The sequence below is a fragment of the Mirounga angustirostris genome, unplaced genomic scaffold, assembly GCF_029215605.1.
Source record: "Mirounga angustirostris isolate CCGP_5_RB_7025 unplaced genomic scaffold, mMirAng1.0.hap1 SCAF_6, whole genome shotgun sequence".
Taxonomy (NCBI): domain Eukaryota; kingdom Metazoa; phylum Chordata; class Mammalia; order Carnivora; family Phocidae; genus Mirounga; species Mirounga angustirostris.
In genome coordinates this window covers 105,998,473-106,025,919 of record NW_026991714.1, presented here as the reverse complement: position 1 = coordinate 106,025,919, position 27,447 = coordinate 105,998,473, and the positions used below count along the sequence as shown (strand labels likewise).

The 27,447-nt window shown below is 45.9% G+C and overlaps 1 protein-coding gene across 21 annotated transcripts in view; it reads left to right on the top strand.

The window, feature by feature from the left end:
* Positions 1-27,447, top strand: part of KCNMA1 (potassium calcium-activated channel subfamily M alpha 1) — a 734,101-nt gene that overhangs the window by 228,542 nt on the left and 478,112 nt on the right. The window contains exon 3 of one of the 21 annotated variants that reach the window (XM_064594878.1): positions 8,901-10,407. The exons of 19 other annotated variants lie outside the window; for them this stretch is intronic. In XM_064594878.1, the coding sequence (XP_064450948.1) occupies positions 8,901-9,065 (165 nt within the window). In that variant the 3' untranslated portion in view covers positions 9,066-10,407. Of the gene's footprint in view, positions 1-1,882; positions 2,500-8,900; positions 10,408-27,447 lie in introns of those variants that run through there. One more of the 21 variants, XM_045878181.3, reaches the window with a different exon arrangement.

Genomic DNA, 27,447 nt, shown 5'->3' with positions numbered 1-27,447 from the left:
GGGACCACACACGAGCTGATGCTTCCCAGTTTAGTTTACTAGGCTATGTTTAGGACGAGGCAGACTGACTCGTGCCTGCAGGCCCCAAACATCCCAATTGGGTGCACTTAGAAGCCCCATTTTTAGGGGTCTGGGTCCAGAAGGAGGCCTTTTCCAGAAAAACAACTACATCAGGGGAATGACAACAACAGAAATCCACCATTTGCCCTAAAAATTTTATTGCAAAAAATGTTCTCTAGCACTTGCGTAGTGAGGGAACTAGGGCAGGACATTTGCCTGTCTGTCTTTCTTAAGGAATTAGGGCACTCGAGAACTCCATTAGATGCACACAGGCCTTTTAAGCAGCAGGCCCATGTTTTTGCTCATCCAGTTAATTTTAGTTCATACAATTGGCCTGGCACTGATGTGGAAGATCACAACAACACCGGGAAGCTGGGGGCCTGTCTGAATGGAAGCTTGGTTCTCAATTCCCAAGCCTACTGAGATACAGGTCTTTCCCTAGGGCTTGGGAGGTTACCTGTCAACTGTATGTGCCGCCTTCCTGGGCAAGCAGACCTCTGGGCCTTCCTTGTTTGCTGGGCACAGGTGAATCCAGAAGCTGAATACACAGGTCATGCTGGTTTCTTGCACCTGTGGAGAATCCAGGGTCCAGCAGATTGCTCTGATGGATCGAGAGACCCTCACCTTCCTAGGTCTGTTCCCAGCCTGCCTCAGCAAAGAGACTGAATTTTGACCTTTTCCCCATTGCTCTTTTTAGCCGTTTTTTCTTTCCTTTTGGTGGCTCTTAGTGAAGTGACTGTCCTTAGGGAAACAGGGAGCAGCTCATTAAAAAAGAGAGAAGAAAAGACCCTGTTTCTACACCACCTTCTCTTAAATTCAAGTTTCGCTTACATTAAAAATAGCTTGAAACAGAGGCCGAATTGCAAGAGGGTGGCATTTCAGAGGGCAATCTGCTGGCTCCCTGGTTGCCACACACGCCTGCTAGGTCCATTAGCCTCTGAACCCAGACTTGCACAGGAAGGCGTGCGGTTTGGAATCCCACTGGGAGAGATCCAGAACATTCTCCTAGTGTGTCATGCTAGATCTTTCTGGAGCTAATTATATCAGCTGGGCACTCAAGGGGCCTTCTGCCTGGGATTGTGCCTCAGGGGTGGAAAATAACTTCCTGCAAAGGAAAAGGGTTGTTTTCAGGAGCTGCCTAATCCCACAGGCACCTACATGGGCTCCTGGGGAAGCTGCCATAAGGTTATTGTCTCCCTCTGAGCCATAAGGTGGGCAACTTGGTTTCTTGGACCTTAGACCTATCCAGGAGGAAAGATCATCAGAAAAAAAGAAAAAAGTTTGCTCCCCTAGGTTCATGTAGTGTATCTCTCTGGGCCTTGGGGATTAGTGACAGTGTTTGAGATCAATTTGGGAAATAAAAGTAAAGGTGACAATCACTTTCTTTCATCTGAGGATGAAAGGTGGTCAGCAGAAACCTAACTGGGTTCTTATCCTGGCTCTGCTGTAACCTTCCTGGTGACCTTGGACAAGTCAATTCGCTTTCAAGGTCTTGGTGTCTCTAGGAATGAAACAAGAGGATGGCAATAGTTTGTTCCCTTACGGTGTTTTCTCATTCCCTCTACTATCCTTCAATCCATAAAGGCAGTGAGGGTTTACCTCTGACCTGTGTGCTCTTGGCAATGTGCTTGGCGCTGGGAGAGCTACAACAGGACAAAGAAGAGTAGTCTTTTCCTCATCTGCTGGAGCAACTGAAGAGAACAGGAGACAGGCCGGGGCGTCCCTGTGGGGCCCTCCCCTGGCTTCGTGTTGCATTTAAAAAAACTCTCCCTGTGTGAGAGGGCCTCTGCCTTACACTCACCTAAGATTCTTTCTCTCCCAGACTCCTTTCCAGGCGGATCTCGATATGCAGAAAGGGAAGCATCTAGCAGAGGGAGCAGGACCTGTGTGTGACTGTGGAGTCAGGCTGGAGGAAGGATGCCCTACGAGGAGAGGTCACCTCCCAAAGGCCAGGTCCTCCCAGGGGAAGTGGGCTTTTTTTAAACCATTTCAATCTTGGATCCTCCTTGAGTTGTCTTTGAACAGTCAGAAACCTCCAAGGGGATCGTGCTGGGACTCGGAACCACACTAGCACCAACATTGACTTTAAGAGAAACCTTTCTGACCGAGCGGACTCAGTCTGGGGAGACCTTGGGTGACACACAGCTTGTGTCCTTTGCTGTGACAGAAGTGCTGTTGAAGCAAGTCACATGTTCCTGGAAGCCCATTCCTCTTCTGGGGGTAGAAGCAGTACCTGTAAACATTTCAGAGGAGGCACACTAGGGATGCCTGGGGGGCTCAGTCGGTTAAGAGTCTGCCTTTGGTTCAGGTCATGATCCCGGGGTCCTGGGATCGAGCCCCGTGTCGGGCTCCCTGCTCAGTGGGGAGCCTGCTTCTCCCTCTGACCCTCCCCCGCTCTCATGTGCTCTCTCTCCCTCAAACAAATAAATAAAATCTTAAAAAAAAAAAAAAAGGCTCATTTATTTAAAATAGTGAGTGGTAGAAGCACCCAGAAGGGCTTGAGCAGTGAGGAAACATCACTGTCATGAAAGTTATTTTTTTAAATCTTGGGAGCAAGGTGGCATACCCTGGAGGCTGGTGGGAGCTGCCAGGCTAAGCCCAGACTCACAGCAAGGGTGTGAACGCTGTGGGTGATTGGTGGATTGGGCATTGGGGAAATTCCCCAAATGAAGCTTCATTTTGGGTGAACTTCAATGAGCTTAAAAAAAACAACCACAACAAACCCTTGATTGACTCTTTCAGTTTAATGAACATGGTTTAAACAAAGACTGTCCGAGTCTTTGAGCAGCTTCCTGGATGCTGCCTTATAAAACGTCACTGTTCCAGTGACCTCTGCCCACTTTGCAAACCAGTGGGTGTATCTGATTGTTGCCCCAGAAAGTTTCAGTGCTGGGTCCAGAGGGAGTTGCTGTGCTGGGGGCTCGGGGTCATTGTCATCAGGCAATTGTGGAGGCAACTAGGTGAGCCATCCTTCCAGCCGTCAAAGATACAATTCCTCTTCCCTGGGGTGTGATAGAGAGATCCAGATAGACCAGAAATAAATAAGAAACTAGATTCTCTTTCAGTTAACGCTCTTTCAGACACAGCCTCTGGTGCTAATTATTTCTGCGGTAGATTTTGTCAGACCTCGAATCCCTCTCCTCTTGCCAGAGGTGGTATATTTTAGAGATGCAAAATGACATGAAAAAACAATCCACTTTCCTGAAAGATAATTTTGTGTACATTAAACAGACACATTAAACCATTTATAAGCGAGCTGTTTGTTCTTAGGGATCGGGAGGAAGTCTAAATTTCTAATTTCAGGCTCTTTAATAATTTTCAAAAGAACCAACAGTAATAATTAAATGTCTTTGAACTTCCCTAGGCTGTCTTCTATTCCATGATTGCAAAGCATTGGAAAAGAAATAGAATTCTCTACCCTGATAAGCTCCTTAGAGGGCGGAGGGGACATCGGCCCCGAGAGGTGCTTTCTAGCAGAATTGGGGGAATGGAAGGTAAAGAGGCTCAAGGAAAATGCCCAAGGTCACTTTCAGAGCTTCAGACATGGAGTGAGGGCCTAAAAGCTGGTGTTTTCTTCTTAGCCTGGGCTACTAAGTCTTGGGAGAAGGCAAAAGAGAGAAAGAGGTAGAACTTAGTTAAGGGGATTTGTAATGAGAATCTGTGGGACGTGTAGCATTTTGTGGCTTTGGTGTTCAAGGATTAGAAGAGATCTGGTCCAGGGATTGGTGAACATGTCATCTCCTGGGCCCACTCTGATTAACTGGTAGTGGTTCCAAGAATGCTTTGCTGAAGATTCAAGGCTCGGCAGCAGAGACTAACTGGGGCTGCTGTGATCGATTAGTGATTCCTGTCATGAGCAGCTGCTTGAAGAGGGGTAGTACCAGTGTTATTTATGCCCTATGATGCCCTAGGTATCTCTGTTCTAGGTCATTTTCCCTAAAGTTCACTTCGTGTGTGATTAAAGTGAGGAGGCTTGTCCAAGGTCACATAGTCCCAAGCAGCATATGGACAAGAACCCACGTTTCCCGACTGTCTAGCATTTGATACCCCAGCTCCATAGGTTAGGTTCCAGAGGAGCAGAAAGTTGTCAGCTTTCTGATGAGCCTTCTTTTTCTTTTCTTTTCTTTCTTTCTTCCTTTTTTTTTTAAATGTTGTAGCCTGATTTCAGTTTTTTTCCATCTGGAGACTTGCTTTAGTGTTTGGAGAAGCAGAGGGGGTGGATTTCAGGTCCACAGTGATTCAACAGATAAACAGAAATGTAAGCTCCGTTTTCCCATTCGTGAGGTCCGCTCTCAAAACGTCTCTTAAGCACGGAGCACGTGCCGGTCATGGCCTTTCCCAAGGCGGAGCTTTGCCCTTGGCCTACTCCCGGGTTCCACTCTCCCGATCTCTGCGGATGCCTGTCCCCCCGCCCCGCTCCCTGACACTCTATGAAATGCTTTTGGTGGGGGCTCATGCATCATCATTCCCTCTAAGGCTTCAGAAGCCTCACCTCCTCTTTCTTCCTGTTTTCTTCCTTAATGTTTTATCTCTCAGGTATTCATGCTCACATCTTAATGGTTGTGCTTACAAAGATAAATACGTTTTGCCTCGGACCAAGAGCAGTTTCTGCCCTGACTTAAATTTCAAAGTCTGCAAGAGTGGCTGGATGGAAGCAGGGTAGAGTCCTCGGCTTTATCCTGGGAGCCATAAAAGTTTGCTAAGATTTTATTGCCTCCATCAAGATGAAAATGGGATTCCAAGGCATCTTGGGCCATAACTCACTTCCAAACTCCCTATCCATCCCTCAGTTCTTGCCTGCCCCCTTCCAGCCTAATGGGGATGGGCATGGAGAGCTCCAGTAGCAGGGAGACCCAGGCTGGGTTGGGATTCTGGGGTTGTGAGGGGTAGGGCAGTATAACAAGCAGGACTGCAGTTGCACGTACCAGGCAATCTTTCATGTTTGGGGTGGCTGGAATCCTTTGTCAGCCTTGAATGGTGTCTTCAGTAGCCAGCCACACAACTGCAAAGGGCTTCACTTCCATTTCCATGCACACTGCTCAGGGGACCTTCACGGCTCACCTTCTTTAGAAAGCAGTGCTGTAAGGAGCCCAGGTGCTGTGCTGGGTGGCCAAGAAAACACCCTGTGAGTGCTCCCTGGAACTCGTTTCTGATTTGAGTGCTTGCTTGGTGGGAAACTGATACAGACATCTCGCATCCTGGCAGTAACAGAGTCCTTGAACTTGCCTTGCTGCTGCCTCCATTGAGCAGCCTTGCTCAGTCCTTGCAGAGTCCTTGAGCAGCCATGCTGCTGCCTCCATTGTCCTGGTGGAGGCCCTGTGACCTCCTTCCTCCATTTATAGCAATGGCTGTGTCACTCTCCCCATTTGCTCCATCCCCTCCCTTTGGCCCCTCCTTGCATGCCACTGCCAGATGCCCTTTGCCTCCTTAAAGCCAGCTTTGCTTTGGTTCCCGCATGGCTCAGGGACCTTCAGTAGCTTTCCATGTCCTCAAGCCCAGACTCCTTATGCAGAGGGTCAGGGCTCGCCATCCTCTGGCCCCTACTCTCTTGCCAGCCAGTCTTCCCACTCTTCTGCTCCACACACACTGTGTGTTCAGATCCTGCTCACCCTTATGGTGCAGTGCAGGGTCCTCCTTCCTGTGTAACCCAGCACTCTTGTACCCTATTCACGTACACTTGTGTGGGTGACCTGTGTGCCCTATTAAAGGCACTGACCTAATGGTTCAGGGCACGGGCTGTAGAGCCAGCCTGCCTAAGTTTGACTTCTGCTTTGCCAGGTACTTGTGTGACCTAGGGCCAGTGACAGGAGCCAGTAATAGTACCTACCTCAAAGGGATAGTATGAGGACTAAAGAAGCTAATATTTATAAAGTGCTTAGAACCATATCTGGCACAGACTAAATATTATATAAATTGTTTGTTAAATAAATACAATAAACTTCAAGTTCCTTGAGAACAGGAAACACGTATTTTAATATTATAATCACCTTTGTCTTATACTGAGCTAAGATAAAATCCTGAGCCAGATTGCTGTGAGAATGAAATTTAAGAGAGAAAGAGAGAGAGGGAGAGGGAGGGAGGGAGGGATAGAATACATGTGAAAGCATGTATTTGTCGTTTGTTCATTCAACTGATATTATTGAGTATCTGGAAGTACCAGGCTCTGTGCTCAGTAGTTGTTAATGATCAAAATGGGATGAGATATGGTCTCAATATTTAAGGAGCTCACCACAGTCTAGGGGACAGGACAGAGATGTAAGTCTGTATCTGAACATGTTGGCTCTTCTGATCTCACCCCCATGTTACAGATGAGAAAACCAAGGCATAGAGATTTTCTTAGTAACTTAGGCAAGACCACATATCCAGTAAGCTTAAGAATTGGGATTTATTTATTTTTTTTTAAAGATTTCTTTCTTTATTTTATTTTAGAGAGAGAGAGCGTGAGGGAAGGGGCAGAGGGAGAGAATCCCAAGCAGACTCCCTGCTGAGTGCAGGGCTGGACACAGGGCTTGATCTCATGGCCCTGAGATCATGACCTGAGCTGAAACCAAGAGTCAGACGCTTAACCGACGGAGCCACCCAGGCATCCCCAGAATTGGGATTTAAACCTAGATTCCTATGACTCAGTGGCTCAGGCTCTTTCCACTGTACCATGGTGCTTCTTATTCAAGAACAAGTGAAGGAAGAATGCCTAAAATAAAAAACACAGTAAACAAGAGGTGTTGGCGAGGATGTGGAGAAAAAAGGAACCCTTGTGCACTGTTTGTGGGAATGTAAACTGATGTGGCCACTGTGGAAAACCGTATGGAGGTTCCTCAAAAAATTAAAAATGGGATTACCATACAATCCCATAATTTCTCTACTGGGTATTTACCCAAAGCAAACAAAGACACTAATTCAAAATGATATATGCACCCCCTTGTTTAGTGCAGCATTATTTACAATAACCAAGATACAGAAGCAACCCAAGTTTCCATTGATAGATGAATGGATAAAGAAGATGTGATATATATATATATATATATATATATATATATATATATATATATATATATATATATAATGGAATATTACTGGGCCATAAAAAAGAATGAGATCTTGCCATTTGCAACAACATGGATGGACCTAGAGGGTCTAATGCTAAGTGAAATAAGTCAGTCAGAGAAAGACAGATACCATATGATTTCACTCATGTGGAATTTAAGTAACAACACTGACAAAGAAAATAAAAGGGACAAAACCCAGAACAAACTGGAGTTTGCTAGTGGGGAGTGAAGGGGTTAGGGATAGGTGAAATAGGTAAAGAGGATTCCGAGTACACTTATCTTGATGAGCACTGAGACACGTATGTTGAGTCATTATATTGTGTACCTGAAACTAATATAACACTCTATGTTAATTATACTTCAGTAACAGCAAGAGAAAAGGATGAGTGAAGGAAGGAATGAATCTGTGAAAGAATGAACTGGAAGATCCCAAAGACACGGCTCCAGGAAGAGAAACTCAAAGCAGGGATTTGCCATAGAGGGTGCATTCCACATCAGGTTGGGCGGGTAGTAAATACCTGAGGCCGTAACCATTTGTCCAGTCAAGCATTGACTATGGTGGACAGGTAGCACAGTTTCATTGTTTCCCTTTTGGGGGCCACCTCACCCCTTTTGTCACACTGTGATGCCCTTCCACCGTTTCTCTCTGAGACAAAGTTGGTTTTATTTCTGTCTCCTTTGGGTCATGCTGAGAACAAGAAGTGAAGGTGATGATGGATGGAAAGAAATACTTAACCATTTGCTTTTCAATCTGCTTTCATCATAATGGGCCCATTTGGAAGGCTTCTGGAGGTACAGGGACAATGTCCTTTGGGCTTCATCAGCCACTAAGTGATCAAGGTGTCAGGAAACAGTCTGGAGTGAGGCTGGCTGGTTTCCATGGCAACCACGGTTTGCCTCAATCCTGCCCACACACGCTTCTCTCCTTTCACATAGGCATGTGTTTATTTATTATTGGTTTCACCCGGGAATACCCGAGTGGTTACGTAGGTGCTGTCTGTGCTTCCGTTGCTGAGGTCACTCTCAGTTTGGACATGGACCCGCAGGTGGGCGGTTAGAGGCACAAGATTTGTCCCATCAGGAAAAGCTCTCCTTTAGGCTCCCAAGCTTCTGCTGTGTGTGAGCATGATGATGGAGATCCCCGGGGTGGGGAATGTTAGAGATGTGGATCTAGACCCATTAGAGTCAGACACTGTGTAGGGTCCTGCAGTGAGTCACAGGCTTCTCTGGAGGGCTCATGGTGGCGCACGTACCTTTCATCAACAGATGGCTTGCTCCTCTCCCCTGGGGAGGCCCGGGAGCTGGCCCAGAGCGCGTAGGCTTGAAGAAGCTCCAGACCTAGGCTGTCCGACATGGGAGCCACTAACCTCAGGTGGCCATTGAGCACTTGAAACTTGGCCAGTCCAAATTGATGTGTGCTGTAGGTATAAAAGCTAGTATGAAAAGAAAGATGGAAAAATATCATGAATACTTAATAATTTTTGTATTGATGGCATCTTGAAATGATCACATTTTGGACAACCTATCTAGAACCTAATTTAGGTTAAATAAACTTCCTTATTAAAATTAATGTCACTTGTTTCCTTTTATTTTTTAAAAATGTGCTCTTAGATGGGTAGTGGTGAGGATTATACAGTGTGAATGTACTGAATGCCACTCAACTGTTACTTAAAAATGCTTAGAATGATGAGTCTTACATTATGTATATTTTACCACAATTAAAAGAAAGCAAAAAGTAAAAAAAAAAAAAAAAAAAAAAAAAAAGTCTGATGGGAAAAGGACCGTCTCTTCTAGGTCTCTTTCTTCGGAGTCTTGATCATTTTTCCAGAAGTCCCCAGGACACTTTCCTGTTTATCTTATGGGTCAGGAGTGAGCTACAGGTGTCATCCTAAACCAAATGCGGACAAAGGAATGAGACCACCCGATTGGCTCAGACTAACTAGGTCTACCCAGGAGTGAGGTCAGGATCTCTTGTGGTGAGTTACCCGTATACTAGAAAAAGACCAAGACTTCTGAAGAAGGAACAGATGGGAAAATGGCAGCCAACACTGCAACCTTAAAGGAAAATGTATAAGAAAATCAATGTATCTGAGCATTAGGTGAAAGCAATTTGAAGATTTCCTTCCCCATTTGGAATATTACTGTCTCTAAATCTGTTTTTGGTTGTAAGTAAATCGGTTAAGTGTCAAAAATATGTGCCTCCTACGAAATTTAAAATTACATATGTGGCTTGTATTATATTTCTTTTGACAGCGCTGCTCTCTAGTATTAGTGGATAAAGGCAGGGTCTGGGCTCTTCTCTCCCCTTTACAAACTTTGTGACCTTGGACAAGCTGCTTTACTATGTCTTGATTGCTTCTTCTGTATAATGGGAATAACACCTATTTCATCGGGTTATGAGTGGAGTTGATACATGTAGGGCACATAGAACTGTGTCTGGCACATAGGAAGAATCTAATGAAGATCAGCTCCCATCAGGCACTGCATGGGGGCCAGTGGCTGTTCCAGGAGCCTCCAGACCCTCCCCAACCTGCACACCACCGCTTCTTTGGCCGGAAGAATGCTGACTCTGACACACAAAGGAATCACCCCAAAGGGAGCTTTTAATCAGATGTGATGGTGAGTGCTTGTTGGACTTTTCCTAGATAAATGGCCTTCTCCTGAGGCTTATATCAGCTCCATGGGAAATAAAGAGGGAAGAAAAGGTCCACAAATAGGAAACCCTTTGTTGGGTGCCACCTCATTAGGACGGGTCTAACTTAACTGAACTCAAGCCTATTGTGCCCACTTGTGTGGTTCCAGGAGAAGAAGGTGTTTGAAGCCAGGTGGCCCAGCGTCCTTGCTCTGAGTCCCACTGAGACCCTTATGACCCTTTGTAGGGGTTTGTGGCTATCAGGAGGGTGTCTTGAGGGTATCTGAGGGGAAGGAAGGCCTGGATTTAAAGTTGTTTCTAAGTCAACAGTTGAAGAAAATAAAATCACAAGTGAATGTGTGATTGCCTTCACAATTATTTGGGACCAAAGGTATGCATGCAGGATTTGTTGGGATCTCCAGTGGATGTGGGGATGTTCTTCATGTCATTGAACCTTAGACTGCAATGATTAGATCTTGAAAGACTCCCATCTCAATTCAAATTGCTGCCTGTTGGGGCGCCTGGGTGGCTCAGTCGGTTAAATGTCTGTCTTCAGCTCAGGTCATGATCCCAGGGTTTTGGGATCGAGCCCCATGTTGGGCTCCCTGCTCAGCGGGGAGTCTGCTTCTCCCTCTGCACTCCCCTCCCCCGCTTGTGTGTGCGCGCTCTCTCTCTCTCTCTAATAAATAAATAAAATAAAAACAAATTGCTGCCTATTGCTTAGAGAAGTGCTGCATCGGTGCTAGAAGGCTGCATAGGGAGTTCTGCAAAGACAGGGACTGAGGCTTGGGGGGGAGCAGAGGACGTGCCCAAGTTTGCATAGCAAATTAGCACCAAGCATCACACTTTTCCTGAAGGAGCTTTCTTTGTATTTTCTGTAACTTTCCACCACTTTTTAGCAAATTTCTCCCTATTTTAAATTACTCCTCTTTCCTGTTTTCTCTTTTTTCTTTATAACACTCATAGTTTTCTAATATATACTCTGCTTATTCATTTTATTTATTATGTATCTTCTCCCATCCCCACTAGACGACATACTAGCTCCATAAAAGCAGGGATTTTTGTCTCTTTGGACCACTGCTGTATCCTTCGTATCCAGTTCCTGGAATACAGTAGGTGCTGACCCAATGAATGTTGAATGAGTGGATGAGAGCCTAATGGGGTCTCATAGGTCCATCTTGGTGTAAGTCATCTTTCCTTGGTTGTCTAATTCAGAGCCCCTCGGAGAGAAATATGAATGCCATTTTCACCCCAATGGAACTCTAATATTAGAAAGGCATAGAGTTGCTCAGGAATAAGCTATCAATATTGACTTCCTAAGAGGTCCTAACGTTTGGGACTGAGTGTCCTCAAGTCATTTCACATTGTCATGCCCACTATTCTGTTTAAAGTAAATAGGGTGGATACTTGGCACATCCTTCCTTCCAAGCAGAGGCATCTTTAATATGAAGTACCAGCAGGGATTCACTAGGTTAAGGGGAGAGGAACAGATGTTCTGAAGGAACGGACTGCTAGAAGCAAAGCTGTGAAGGCCAACATACATGATCCTTCCTTCAGCTGACATTCATCTGAGCACTTACAACATGATAGGCTCAGGCTGGATGTGGATCTATGGCTTGCTCGTGAGTACTTTTGAGGGACGAAACATTCATGAGTAGGACACTAAGGAGAGAAGGATGCACATTTTCTGCCAGTTCCTGAAATGTGCCTTCATTCTTTGGCAAGGTAGGCTGAACAAGAAAGTAATGCTGGAAGACAGTCTCTTCAAAGGAGCCATGCCTCAGGGCTCCAGATGAAAGGATTCCTTTGTAAGGGAAATGAAGGAAGGAAACAGAAGTGATTCTGTGGTTGAACCATAGGCTGAATGATGACCTGGAATAAGGGGAATGCTTTAAAATTAGATTCCAGGCTGGGTTTTCTAAAGAAGACTCATGGGGAGGGGGACCCACTGAGATGGAGGGCTCTGTGCGGAAACCCAGGGGCAGGAAGGAGGTGCAGTGTGTAGGTCTTTGATAGAGACTGAATATTCTTTGTGTTGGGCATGACAGGAGCCTGGTGCTGAATATGACACCTTTAACCTAATAAAGACCTTTCAAATGATGTTCTAAAATTTCCACATATTTTTGTTTATACACACAGTCATTCTTTTCTCCCTCTTCGTTACCCCAGCCCATAATAAACGGTACTATTTATTAAGGATTTATTAAGTGCGGCGTTTGGTGCCAGGTGCCCTCCCTCCATTACCTGTAACCCTCACATTCCTGCAATGGGGTGGAATGTTCATCCCCATTCTAAGGACTCTACAGGTGAGGAAATTGCCTTGGTAAGTGGCAGGCCTGATGGAAGTGCTGACCCTTGTAGACGTCAAATGTTTTCTGTTGAAAAATAATGTGGCGTGGCATTCTGGGGTAGGGATGTGGGGCAGCTGGCGCGTGTGCTGGATGTAGTCTTGACGTGATCTTACCTCATCAAGGAAGCAGTTAGCGGGAGGTTACAGACCCTTTAACTTCTGTACTTGTAAATCTGTAACATAGCTTTAAAAGCTTTTGGTGCTAATCTTCCAAATTAGAGGTCACTTTATGACAGTTGCTCTTTATTTCTCATTTTATGGTTGTCATTTGGTTGGTTGACTGTTTTCTTTTCTGCCTACCTATGTCTGGTTTTCTCTGCCTCCTAGATGCCTTCTTAATCACTTCTCTTTTCTATCACTCTTGTTTTCTCTGCCTATATATTTATTCATCTGTCTTCTTTACTTTTCCTTTTTTTTTCTCTGTACCTATTAGTATTCCTGAAATACCCACAGGAAAGAATTCTTGTATTCTTCTTGTTAATTAAATAGAAGGAAGTTTTGTGCTTTGGTTTAAAAATTGATGATTTTAATCCTTCTCTCTTTAAAATACAATAACATTAGGTTGCTTTTTTCCTTCATTAGAACCAGAACTATTCTCTACTGGACAATGGTCTTTGGTCGGGGTGTGTGGATCACAATTTTCTGTTAACTACTCTCGTCGAAGAGTTCTTACTTGGCCTGTTGTCTTTCTCGGTTATTTATTACTCAGTTTAACATAGAAATCATTAAACAGACAGTGTTTTCTATCTACGGTGTCAGGGGAAAGCCTTGTCATTCCCCAAACATCAAATGAAACAATGCTTAGGAAGCAAGAAGCTCTCAGTAGAAACCAGACAATTACCAAGGGTGTCATCTGCACCTCATTTTGGTGTTTGTAATTGAACAGTGAAAATGAAGGTACATGTAGGGGCCATGGAATAAGGCTTTTAATTTGAATCAGAGGATGGGGCCAAGAGCTGTCATTTACAACATTATACAAATAGTTCTACAATGAATAGTAATTCTGTCTTCAAATTACTTCCTTATATCCTTCCTGCCAAGTGATCACCATAGTTTAGTGGGTTTATAATGAAGATAATAGTGCCTTATATTTGCACATAGTACTTTTCAGTTGTCAGCATGCTCTCTCTCATAACATTACCTTATTTGGCACTTGAACATCTCACATGTCCTAAAAGGAGTGAGACCTGGAACTAAGATCTTTCCTTACAGTGTGGAAGCTGGAGATCAGAGAGGTGATGTCAGTTGCCTGATGACATACAGCATACCAGTAGTGACAGTTGACCTAATCCTGGTCTCCAGATTCCTGAGCCAGGTTTTTTTTTTTTTTTTTTTTTTTTTCCCCCTGAATGCAAATGGCTGGAGGGAGACATCACACGAGCATTTGTGCTGAAGCCAGAGAACGGGGAGCTTGGCAGAGTGAGCTCTCCAGCTTGGTGGCCCTCACCTTAGCAAGAGACAATTCTTTCTCTCCCTAAAGGCTCAAGGCAAAAGCAAATGTCTTAAATATTTCGTAGCTAAGCCTTTGCCCCAAGACCTCAGGTACTTGTGAGATGAGGGTGGGGTCGAGGGGAAGTGCGAACACGTGGTCTCCAGAAGAGCAGCGGCCTTACCACCTCGCCGAGGTCTCTGGGAACCCTTCCGCTTGGAGGGGTGAGGCAATGCATTTTATTGTCATGGCTCATTGACTTCTGGGCACTCTGGGGCTGTGGTGACCAGTGTCGCTTCAGGTGGATGAGGGCAAGCATGTTCAGAACCGTGGCTTCTTTTCTCAGACTTGAAGCAATTTAAACACTGGGGACTTCTTTAAACTTAGTAAAAGAAATAAAGCTTCTTTGCCTTTGTACCCTAGGATTGGAAGCTCATCTGCTTCAGGCACTAAAAAGGGCAAATGCTCATTTAAGGAAGCTATTATATGCTATCAGTGGCTTTCCATGCTTATTGAGAGCTCGCTAAGAGTCAAGCAGGGGGTGAAGTACTTAGTGGGCCTCCTTTAACCCTCGTGCCCAGACCACGAGGCAGACACTGTTAAAACTGCTGTTTTATGCCAGGTTCAGAGTGGTTGAGTAACTTGCTGATGGTTGCACAGCCACTAAGTGGGCTGACTTATGGCCCCTCCTCCCCAGGATCTCTAGTAGGAGAGATCTTTTAAGGCAGTTGCTTTCATACTTGTAAAGGCCCAGAGCTCTGTGTAAATGGACAAAAACCTAGCTGCTTGGATTACAGGGTTGGGTCTGGGGGGAGGCTGGAGCTCCACCTATGCCCCCTTCTCTGGAAGCCCAGGTGGGCCCCTTCTCAGATGATGCTGCCTATCAGGCCTCCACTTCCCTCCTCTAAAATCAGGAGGAGTTCCTGTCCTCGAGGCAGGGAAGACCAGCAGCCACTGCTCCTTGGCCTACCTCTTTTTCCACAAACAGGAATCACAGAGGGATTGTCCTTGTCCTTGGAAGTGGGACAGGACGCAGGCCTCCTTTGTGAGGCTGCAGATGAGACTGCTGGAGATTCGGGTCCTTTGCAGCAAGGCCCTTGCTTGGGAGAATGCACAGGTGGTAGGGTTCTGAAGTAGAAAAGGCCATTCTGGGTGCAGGTTGGGCAAAGGTGACCTGGGACTTCTAAGGCAAGCTGGTTCTGCCCCAAGCGGGCCGGGGAGGCTGCCCTGGAGTGCACTGTGGGCAGACCTGCCTTAGATCCCACTTGTGCCCCCTTCTTTTCCGGCTGCCCCCTCTGTGCCAGGCTCTTTGCCAGGCTCTGAGCAGGCCCGAGGGCGTGTGGGCTCGGCCAGCTCCCTCTCTTCTTCACGTCACTGCCTAAAAGAACTTACTGGCGTTTTAAATCTAAATGTTCCAACTCTTCATTTGAAAAGTGAAGCATTTCATGTTTGGCTTTTTTTTTTTTTTTTAATTAACTTAAAAAAAAGCTTATGCAGCAGTTGATAAAATAATTATTTTGGAATTGGCCATTTATCTTCTAGAAAAAAAATGTTTCTCTTTCGTTATTGGGAAGAGCTTCCTCTGCCCTCAGGGTGCTCTTCCAAATAATGCCTTGAAGTGACCATCCTTCATCATTTGTGTTTATCTGAACCATTGAAGGCCCTCAGTGACTCTTTGGATAAAAATGTGGGTACCGTCGGGGCGCCTGGGTGGCTCAGTCGTTAAGCGTCTGCCTTCGGCTCAGGTCATGATCCCGGGGTCCTGGGATCGAGCCCCGCATTGGGCTCCCCGCTCGGCGGGAAGCCTGCTTCTTCCTCTCTCACTCCCCCTGCTTGTGTTCCCTCTCTAGCTGTCTCTCTCTCTCTCTCTGTCAAATAAAAAAAAAATGTGGGTACTGTCAAATTGCAGGGTTCCCTCGGTGTGTTTCTTTCTTTCTTTTTTTTTTTTTTAAAGATTTTTATTTATTTATTTGAGAGAGAGAGAGCACATGAGAGGGGTTAGGGTCGGGAGGGTCAGAGGGAGAAGCAGACTCCCTGCCGAGCAGGGAGCCCGATGCGGGACTCGATCCCGGGACTCCAGGATCATGACCTGAGCCAAAAGCAGTCGCTTAACCAACTGAGCCACCCAGGCGCCCCCTCGGTGTGTTTCATGGCCTCATTTGTTTCTCCCCTGTGCGCCCCCCCGCCTGTGCCCAGGACTGACTGTCCCAGCTATGTGGGGAAAGTGAACCTGGTGGCTTTTGTGGTGGAGAAGGTCTACAGATCCCACCCTCTACCTGAAACTTCCTAGACCCCATTGGCAACCAGCTGCCTGATTCTCCTGGAAGGGGGAGTTGCCCGTGGGCAAGTATGGCCACTGGGGCGGTCACAGCCCCCCACATGCCATTTTCCTTACCCTGGTCTCTTGGCCATGCCAGCAGCAAGAGTGCCTAGGACATACAAGGGCCAGGACCACCACCTGGCTGGGCACATGGCATCTGGGGAACACTTTGGATTTAGCAGGCAGTGAGTCTTGTTTTCAGACATTTATTCAATCCACAAACACAGGGTTTGCTGCAGGTCGGGTTCTGGGAAGCAGACTCTGAGGCAGAGTCGAGTGTGTGCAGGATGTTTACTACAGAGTGTCCATGGGCCCAGTGCCCATGCGAGGAGTGGAATAGCATTGCCCAGAGCAATGGCAGCTCGGCCAACCCCATGGAGATAGCTGGAACCGAGATGGTCTGCCAGCGTTGTCCCAGGATGCGTTGACGTGGACCTCTATTCCCCAGCCCAGTCAGCCATAGGGTGTGGGCCAGCCCCAAAGGGCATGCTTGGGCCAGGCAGTTCTCTTTGGCTGAGCATGCCTTAAAGAGGCTTCAGACAACCCTCTCAGCAGCTGGGCAGCAGGTCACTCCTGGAGGGGGGGGGGTCTGTGTTCATCATGGTTGTCTCTTGGCAAAGGCACTATGGCAAGGCACTGCGGATAGAGTCCAAAGGCTTGGTCTCTGTCTTTTAAAATGCTTGCAAGTCTTGTGGCTCAGACGCCAGTGTGATGAGTGCAGGTCTGGAGGGCTGTAGCTGGTGCTGCTCAGTAGCCCCAGGCACACGCCTGCTCCTCCACAGCCTCAGTGCTCCCCTTGGTGCTGCTAGGAGGTGTATGTCAGCGCCCTGCTTGCTGATGAGGAAGGCAGGGCTCTGAGATGTTGAGGACCTTGCAGGGGACAGACAGCCAGTAGGGGAAGGCACCAGGATCCAAGTTCAGGTCCAACTCTGAAGGTTGTGTGCCTCTCTGTATTCAGAATTGCCCCTGAGTTGGGAGGTGGGGCCAGCAGGAGCCACGTGACTGTGGGAGATTGATCCCCTCTGCTAGCCTGCCCACACCCAGGCTCACCTCCCTGCCTTTGCTCCTGCCGTTCCCCCGCCCACGAGGCCGTTTCTCTACAGTTCCTTCATGAAGATTTCCCCCCTTCTCCAGCCCACATGGCTTCCTCCTCGCCTTGACGTTTCTCAGCTGGCCATAATTATGTTCTCTGGTTGCAGAGACAGACTGAGAGACTGCACCCTTACAAAGGGCAGGAATGTTGTATGTGTGTACTTAGGCCTTCTGTGAGATTTCTGTGCTCACGGTCTAGGAAGTTTGGTGTGGGTGGCTTCCTTCCCCCAACAGAGACACTCTAACCCCCCTTTCTGGGAATCGGGATGTTGTGAAATGCTGGCAGCCACTCAGCCCTTGGGGTCATGGGCAAAGCCACTGTCTTGCCCACCAGAAGCCCAGCTGGTAAAAATTCTCACATCTGTGCCTTCTTAGGGGTCTTTACCTGCCCTACCTTATGTTCCTGAGAGGGGGTGCAGGGCAGACCAGGGCATCCGCAAGTCTGAAGGACTCTGACGATCCCAATGTTTGCTGATGGGGGAGGTTGGCACAAAAGTCATCTGAAAGCAGGTTTGGACAAAACCCAAAGGTTCCAAGGCCTTGACATCCAGCCCCTGTGACCTACCACTTAATCTGATGGCCAAGGATGTGTTAAGAGGGAAAAACGTGTAAATGTTTAGAAAGCAGTGGGTTGTGAGCTGTAAATGGTCCTGGCACGTTTATAAGAAATGAGCAGGCCAGAAAAGAAACCCCAATAGCTTTTTTCCCCCCCTTGGATAGAATTACCAAACTGATGGATGGAGGGAGTGTTCTGGTTGTTAAATATTTAGGCCTCAGGAGTCTTTTGATGTAGCTCAGCGTGACAACTGCTTGCAAAGTGAGCTCAGACTAGCTTAAATTAGCTCAGGGCCATGTGTTGGAAAAGAGAGGCTAGTGGTTGGAGTAGATTCCCTCCATGATTGTTTACTGTCCAAGAGTTCAGGACTCTGGTTTGTCTCTGCTCATTCACTCCCACACCTGGTACTCAAGGTCTGGGTGAGTGTGGAGGAGCATCAGGTCAAGGAAGCTTACTTATCCTGATTCTCAATCAGGTATTGACATACACTGAGACCAATCAGTCTCTCTCTCCATCCCCATCTGCTGCCATCTGCCTTCCCCCAAGGCCTTCTCAGCATCCCGCCACAACTGCTCCCTGGTCATTGTGTATTTCTGCCACCCACAGTTCCTTCAGCCAAGTATGCTCACATGAACCTTCAGGGAGGTTGATTTGGCTCTTTGGCTAGTTTGTGAATGAAGCTCAAAATGGCATCTCTTGCATCAAGTCTTCTTCTTGGACCCCACAGCTAAAAGCAATTGCTACCTCTTCTAAATGTCATTTCAGCCAAGTAGATCGAAAGTGAGTGGGAGCCATCTTTGTTCTGGGTTAGCTGGCTGGCTGAGGAGGCGGAGAGATGAATGGAAGGAAACACAGACAGAGGGATGAATGTAGTGTCTCCTGATTAAAAACCACCATGCTTCAGCTTGCTTAACCTCCTCGGTCAGTGGGACTAGTGGTGCCAGCACCTACGTCGTGCTGTGTGAATTAGATGGAATAGCGTGGGATACCTGGGGCTGGAGAAGTCTTAGCTGCTGCTGCTGTTGTTGTTTTTGAAAATAACTCCAGAAGATGTTCAACCCTTTGAGGAAATTATTCTAAGGTTTTGTATTAAACTCAAAGATTCCTAGGGCTTGTAGTTCACCACCTAGACCCACTTCCTTATGTTACTGGCAAGGAGCCCGAGCCCCAAAGAGGGACGGGAGAGACTTGCCCACACTGTCAGGGTTGGTGGCAGGCTTGGTGTCAAAGTAGAATTTTCTGCAAGTTAAAAATGTGACTCGGACACATATAGCCTGTGCACATGTCAAAAATTGCATTTAGCTCCTTAATGGGGGAACCCACATGATAACAAAGTGGAGTTACATAGGCACTGGAGAAGGAATGTTGGGATAAGATTGCTAGATTAGACACAGATCTAATTAATGGTTTCCAGGGCAGTAAAATCATCACTTTGGGATTATTTTTTTTTACTGAACAAAAATCGTTTATCTTTCTACTGGGCAAAACCCCACATGTGAACATGCAGCTTCACAGATTCTGAGCCTTTAAACAAGCCAAACAAAGGTGCCCTCCCCTAGATACTGAGACATCCCTAGGGAAGGCTGTCAAACCACGCCCTAACTATGACATTGAAAGAACATGCTGCCCTTCTTGTGCCTTCATCCTGACAATAGAATGAAGTCTTTCCATCAAACTCATTATCTCCCTGCCTCCTTCTGCTCTCTGTACATGTGCACGCATGCACAGATCCTGGGTCCCTGCTTCCATTCCCTCATTGGTGACATGAAGATCACGCCACCTCCCTTGTGGGCTGGGTGTGCTGACTTACGGCTTGGAGCTGGGCAGGCACATGGAAGGAGGTCACACAGTCCTGGCACTGGGAGAACTTGACATCTACAGGAGAGGCAGACTTGTGCAAATAACTGTGCCACCATTTGGTAATGGCCGTGATAGGCAAGAGCAAAGAGCTGTGGGAGCCTAGGCAGAGGGGTACCTTGAGTAAGGGAAGGGAGTAGGGGAAGAGACAGGAATGTTGGATAGGGGATCTCTAAGCCCCATAGAATGGAGTCATTCGTGGAAAGGGAGAAGGGCACAGAGCCAGCTTGGCCGAGTAAGCAGCATAAACAAAGATTTGGGAATAAAAAGTAAGGTGCTTTTCACTTAATGTGTATTTGTTGAGCTTCTGTCATGTGCCAAGTTCTGTGCTTGGCCCTAGGATATGTGCAGAGAGTGGAGGAGATGGAGACATTTATCCATGGAGCAGAAAACAAGTCCTCTTTGGAGAGTTTTCAGGAGACTGGGGTCTTAGGTACATTTGGGAGGAGGAAAGGGGGACCCAGTGGAGTGAAGACAAATGAGCCTGGAGAAGTGGGAGAGTCTAACCTTTAGCTGAGTGATGATATGGATGATAACCCTTGACCAATTCATCTTTGTCCAGAACCTTCTCTAGGCAAAGCCCGTGGCTGACCCCCTGGGTGAGGCAAACAAGTGTAAGCACCTGGTGAACTCCTCAAGAAGTTGATGATTTGGCTGGGAAAACAGGCCACACTCACAGAAAGAGCTAACAATGTGCAGTGGTGGGTATGAGAACTGTTTGCTCAAGCTCTGGGGGAAGGAGAGCTCTTTGTGGCGTGGGTGGTCAGGAGGAATTTCTGGAGAGGAGACACTCCATCAAGAGTCGAGTAAACAAAAGAGCAGACAGGGCATTCTAAGCTGTGAGTAGAATAGCTGCCCACAGAGGCCTGGAAGCAGGGAGATTTTCCAGGGGTCTTGGTAGAGGAGTTTGGATAGGTGCGGTGGGCAGGTGGTGGAGCACCTTGAGTCTCCAGCTGAGAAACCGGAAGTCCATTATTATCCCAGGGCTTGAATGCCAGATGCTCACAGGGACTGGGAAGCTCGTGTGATGCAGAGAGGGGGTCTGGTTGGGGGGCTTGGTCAGCACAGTGAGAGTCTTCCTAGCTGAGGGAAGCTGTCTTAGAGCTCTGGCTGACTGTGAGGGAAGCTGTTTTGGAGCTCTGGCTGACTTTGGCTATTTGGCTAGTTTGTGATATGTCAAGGGAAGTCAGAAATCTGCATTTTTGTGAAGTCTGCTGGTTTTTTACATGTTGTCTGTCAAAAAAAAAAAAAAAAGTAAAAAAGAATCCCTCCATGGGTCAAGAAACAGACATGTGACTTCTCTGTAGGCAGTGTGGTCACTGAAGGTCCTTCCAGGCTTGGGTGTCACCAGGCAGGTGGCAGAGGGAAGATGAGGGTGTTGACCTGGAGAACTGAGCAAGGAGTGGGCAGCATTAGGGTCAGGCCCTTGTGCAGTTACGACCAGAGCAGACCTTACCCTGACCAAGAACCATGGACCCAGAACAGAAGGGTACATAAAGGAAAGGGAGTGAGGTGCCTGGAGCAGGGTTGGGTGAATAGTACAAATCCAGTTTCTTACTTCTTTAAAGAAGCCTGGGTGTTGTAAATACTGCTGCAATAAACAGGGGTAAATATATCTTTTCAAATTAGAGTTTTCATATTCTTTGGGTAAATACCGAATAGTGGAATTCCTGGATCATATGGTAACTCTATTTTTAATTTTTTGAGGAACCTCCATACTGTTTTCCACAGTGGCTGCACCAATTTACATTCCTACCAACAGTGCACGAGGGTTCCTTTTTCTCCACATCCTCACCAACACTTGTTGTTTATGGTGGTTTTGATTTTAGCCATTCTGACAGGTTTAAGGTGATCTCTTATTGTGGTTTTGGTTTGCATTTCCCTGATGATTAGTGATGTTGGGTATCTTTTCATTATTGGCAATAGCCAAGATATGGAAGTAACCCAAACATCCATCAATAAATGAATGGATAAAGAAGATATGGTATATATATACATATACATATATATACATATATATATGTATATATATACTGGACTATTAATTAGTCAGCCATAAAACAATGAGATCTTGCCATTTGCAACAACATGGATAGACTCAGAGGGTATGATGCTAAGTGAAATAAATCAGTCAGAAAGACAAATACCATATGATGTCACTCATATGTGGAATTTAAGAAACAAAGCACATGAACAAAGAAAAAAAGAGATTAAAAAAAAACCAGACTCTTAAATATAGAGAACAAACTGGTGGTTTCCAGTGATGGGTGGGGGGGTTGGGGGGAGGGGTGAAATAGGTAAAGGGGATCAGGATCATTGTGGAATCACTATATTGTATACCTGAAACTAACAATTTATATCATTAATTATACTTCAGTTAAAGCCTGGGTGATGCTGGCCTGTACTTGTGAGGAAGGCAGGGAATTTAACCCTTAACCCAAGTGAGCTTCTTAGAATGGCTCAGAGTCTTCATATGGTGGGACTGTGAAAAGAGCACTGGCCTGGGAGTCAGGAGATCAGGCTTATAGAAGTCACTGCTGTTTACTGAGTACCCTCTGTGTATAAGGCACATCATGCTCATTCTCATTAATTCTCCTAATTCTCCAAGCTACCCTGTGAATTAGAGAACACTGTGACTCCACTTGCTGGAGGTCTGCTTGTTTGACAGAGCTGGTCAGTGGCAAGGCTGGTATTGGAAGCCAGGTCAGATGGATTCCTAAGGCCAACTACTTTTCTTATGGATCCCACTACTGCTCTGGCCCATACCAAGTCCCTCCTCAAGCTCCATATCTAACCCATTGTGTGACCTTGGATAGGTAATTTCTGTCTTTGCACAAAGGGGCAAGAGAGGAAACCAAGGGCTTGTCTGGTCCAACCTCAGCATGTTGTGGTTCTGTACTTGAGCCCTTTGCATGTTGGAATTTTATGATTCCAAAGGTCTTTGAATGTTTCACTTCAAACAAAGAACTAGAAATCAGAGATATGTCATCCTCAGACAGTCAGGAGCAGCAGGGCTGAGAATGAACTTGGCAGCCCTGTGGGAAAGGATGCATTCTCGTCATTCTTGCAAGGGCTTTTTGTATGAAATAGGCACATGGATGTCTAAAAAATAGGCATTCTAGCATGGCTGTCACTGAGGCCCCCAACCTGGAGGCCTAGAATGCAGCTTTTGCTGTTTTCATATCTTTCTGCCCTTCTATTCTCTATGAATGTTCACAGTCCCCCTGCCCCGAGGACCTGCAGTTTCAAAGAGAAATATTATTGATGCACCGAGTCTATTTTTGGCTGGCTGGGGTTGGTGCACATCCAAAACGGAAGCATTAAGTTTTATATCCATTTTTATCTACATCTGCTCCTCTCTCCCCCAAACCCATCAAAAGATAGAAACAGAACTTTCCTCACATCGCATTCAGTTGGTTCATATTTTGGAGGCCAATATGTCAGGCCCCACCTTGCTGTAACTGAGACATGCATTTAACATTTACAAGGAGCCACAGAGAAAGACAGAGGAAAACTTCCATTTGCCTTTAGAGAGTAGAGGAGGGTTTTTCTCTTGGAGCTGTTATATATGGAGCTGTTTTTCTGACTCAGCAGGGGAAGGAGGTGGTTATGAAAGCAGAAGATATTCCCTTGCCATGAAGCAAGTATTTTGGGTCATGGATCTTATTGATCAGACGTATGCATTGGACATTTCTCATATGCACACACATATTTTCTGTCTTGTGCTGTTTCAGTAACTTCCAGAGAGACTTCTGAAGACTGAAAACTGCTGGAAGATGGGCTTCTGGAATCTTGCTCCAGTTCTTGGCGTGGGTGGGGAAAGATAATCCTCAAGTATAGGGGATGTGTTGGGCTGACAGAGAGAGTTTGGTAAATCCATCAATCAAAATTCTCAGTGAGATAACCCCTGTCCTTGGGTTATTATAATGTGCAGTGGGATTGGGAAACAATGGACCTATGGCCTTAAACAGACTGACATAACAAGTAGGGGGCCAGAGCCATGGGAGCCCAAATTCTCATAAAGCCTTTGTCTGAGTCTAGAGTAGGGGTTTCACACCTGGCTGCCACTTAGAATCTCCTGAAGAATTTCCAGTGCCTTAGCCCAGCTTCAGAGATTCTTACTCAGTCGGTCTAGGTGGAACACAGGCATCCATATTTTATAAATATTCCCAGATGACTTCACTGTGATTTCCATTCTAGAGCAGTATGCTTCTCAAACTCTGATGTGCAGGGAAGTTACCCGGGGATGTTAAAATAATAATTCTGAAGACCTGAATAAATGGAAGGATATACCATGTTCATGGACTGGAGAACTCATCTATAAAGATGTCAGTTCTCCCCAGATTTCTTTATAGATTTAATACAATTCCAATCAAAATCTAAACAGGACTTTTTAAGCTAATTTCTAAAATGTATGTGGAAAAGCAAAGTAACTAGAAGAGTTAAAATAATTTTGAAAAGGAATATATTTGGAGGAATCACACTACCTGATTTTAAGACTTATTATAAAACTATAGTAGTTAAGATGTGGTTTAAAATGTGGTATTGGCAAGGGAATAGACACACAGGTCAATGGAACAGAATAGAAAGTCCAGAAATAAACTCACAGCATATATGGCCAAATTATTATTTGACAGAGTTGCGAAGGCAATTCAATGGAGAAAGGACAGTCTTTTCTACAAATGGAACTGAAACAATTGGATATTCAAAGGCAAAACAAAAAACAAAAAACGAAAAAAAAAAAAAGCAAAAAAAATCCTTGACCTAAACTTCACACTTATACAAAGTTTATTCAAAATGAACCACAGAAATAAAGTAAGACTATAAAACTTTTAGAAGAAAACATAGGAGAAAATCTCTGTGACCTTTGGCTACGCAAAGAATTTTTAGGCATGACACCAAAAAGACGATCCATAAAAGAAAAATGGGTCAATTGGACTTCATCAGAAGTTCATGATAATCAAAAACTTTTGTATGGCACTTGGGTGGCTCAGTTGGTTAAGCATCTAACTCTTGATTTTGGCTCAGGTCACGATCTCAGGGTCATGAGATAGGGCCCTTGTTGGGTTCTGCACTGGGCATGGAGCCTGCTTAAGATTCTCTCTCCCTCTCCCTCTGTTCCTCCCTCCCACTCGCATGTGTGCTCTCTCTCTCTCCCTCAAAAAATAAATAAATAAATAATTTTAAAAAAGATTTAGAAACTTTTGCTCTGTGAAAGACACTATTTAGGAATGAAAAGATAAGCTACATACTGTGAGAAAATGCTTGAAAATCACATGTCACACAAAGGACTTTGTATAGCCAGGATATATAAGGACCTCTCCAAATTCAACAGCAGGAAAACAACCCAATTGAAAAATGGGCAAAAGACTTGAACAAACACTTCACCAGTTGTCAGTGCCTGACAATTTGTGTAGTGCTTCTTTGGAACTACAGAAGTTAGGAGGGTCCTAAGGAAGATACAGTGAATTATTCACCTCAGCCCAGTCTGTCAGAGTTTTATTCTTTTCTCCAAGTGCTTATGTATTGTTGTTGTTGTTGTTGTTATTATTATTTTAGATTCTCTGCATTTATGTGGGATCCTGGGGCAGGGATTCTTCTGCTGAGACTCTGGGAGGTTATGGTTATAGAGTGTGTTAGTGAAAGAGCAAGGAAGAAGCTGGTTTCCTACCTACCAGAGTGCCCATGATCCCCATGAGAGGCATGTTGAATGGCTAGAGCCATCACAGAGCACAAAGCACGGGAATTAGGTTCTCAGGACTCTTCTGCGGAGGAGGCTACCAGCTCACACAGCAGGGTGAAAATGGCAGGATAAAATGCTGGATGGGGGTACAGTAAAAAAGTAAGGGGAGGGAAAAGAAGAGAGAAAACAAAACTGTGACTGTCAAGGGTAGGTTTAAATACAGAGTGAAGGGTGCATCTTTGTCAAATGGAGGGTCTATGGGAAACCATACTATCACTTACTCCTAGTTTCCTTTTCTCCCCGCACCCCCCAACCAGAGGAGAGACTGCACAAACATTCCAGTGTTGAATAAGAGGCTTTTTAGAGTCAGAACATCTGGGCTTCAGTCTGCTTCAGCTGATACCTACCTTATTGAGAGATCTTGGACAAGTCAATGAAAGCCTTGTCTCTGGAAGTCCTGGGAAAGAGTATCTGTGTTGCTTAAGGTTTGGGAGTGGAAGATGTCTGTGAATAACCCTGCAGTGGGTTGTGGTGCCTTCGAGGGAGGCAGTGAGGAGGCGGAAGACAAGGTGCACCTGTTTCCTAGGTTGGGGTCTTGGGATGTGAAGTTGTGACGTCTCTGTCATTTTCTCCAGGTACCACTGCCCTCAGTTGTGCTTTGGTTGATAACCTTAGTTGATTCTTCTATGCAGATGGCTCTTGAACCTCAATTTTCCTGGCAAGTACTCCTCGACAGTACCTTCCCTTCTGCATGCAACTCCAATTAATCCTCAGTTAAAATGCCCCAGAGACTGAAAGGCTTTTTTTCCCTTGTTCCCTTTTTTCCTCCTGAGCAGATTGGATTTTGTGCAGCTCCATTGGAAGAGGAGTCAGTTTTGAAAGCAGGTTCAGATTCTAGCCCAGTTCCTATTTATTTATAGCACAAGTTATTTCAGCAACTGCTGTCAAGTAAAAATTCGGTTTAATCGGAGGCAGGTAAACATGCCAATTCCATTTCTTGGCCTAAGCCACCCTCTCTGCTGGGGTGGAGGCACGATGTCATGCTGGGTCTGACCCTGGCTGCCAGAGGGTTGAGGACCAACACAGTTAGGAGTTGCTACCCAATCAGACTTGGGCACCCAGCTATTGCCACTTATGTCATTTGGTAGAAAAAGCAAGAAGTTATGAGCCAGAGGTTCCAATTCCGGTTTGGCCACTTGCTGACCCCATGACTTGTAAAAGTTACTTAGCTTCTTGGAGTCAGGATTTGCTCATTTTATTTTATTTTTTAAAATATTTTATTTATTTATTTTGAGAGGGGGGAGAGAGAGAGAGTGAATGAGCACAAGTGGGGGAGGAGCAGAGTCAGAGGGAAAGAGGGAGAGAGAGAATCTCAATCAGACTCCCTGCTGAACGTGGAGCCCGACGATGTGGGGCTTGATGTCATGACCCTGAGATCATGACCTGAGCCCAAATCAAGAGTCGGGCGCCTAACTGACTGAGCCACCCAGGTGCCCCAGGATTTATTCATTTTAAAGTGGCAGCATTATTAACTACAAATGTAAATGAGCTAATGTAAGCCTCCAGTACCACGGTTGGTTGCAGTGGTTTCTTTGTGGTTCATGGAGGCTTACATTAGCTGGTTCTTTGTGTGGTTCTTTGAATGAATGAAGTTAGACATTGGGGAATTTAATGAATACAAGAACATATTTGTTCAGCAAGGATTTGTTGAGAATCTGCTAGGCATCAGATACTATGCAAGCTGGTGGGGAAAATGAGAGATTGTCTCTGGCTTCACAGAGCTTATGTGGTAGGGAAGGAGAGGACAATGAGCGCAGAAATGTATAATCATGCATGTTAAATAAGTCTGTTTTTAAAAGGTCTGGAAGAGAGAAGAGGGTGGGAATAACCTGCATTGGGGAGTAGTCTGGAGAGTTGTCTTGGAGGAGGCAGCATTTGAGCTGAGACCAGAATGCGGGTGGGGCGGGAACTCACTTACACAAAAAGGAGAAAAAGCATGTGTCCAGTCCTGAGGCAAGAGAGAGCTGCACATATTCAGGGAAGGAAAAAGAAGGCCAGGGAGGTCGAAGTGTGGTGAGCAAGGATGGGTCTTTCTGAAGCAGGCTGGGGAGGAAGGCAAGAGCACCCAGGCCTCCCAGGCCACAGGAAGAATTTTACATCTTATCTGGGTGCCACTGAAAGCCATAGAAGGGCTTTGAGCAAGGAATTAATGTAATTCTATTTATTAGGACCAGATGAGGTTGAATTGAATAAAAGGTCATTAAGAATACAGGGGCGCCTGGTGGCTCAGATGGTTCAGCGTCTGCCTTTGGCTCAGGTCGTGACCGAGCCAGGGTCCTGGGATCGAGCCCCACATTGGGCTCTTGGCTCAGCGAGGAGCCTGCTTCTCCCTCTCCCTCTGCCTCTCCCCCTGCTCATGCTC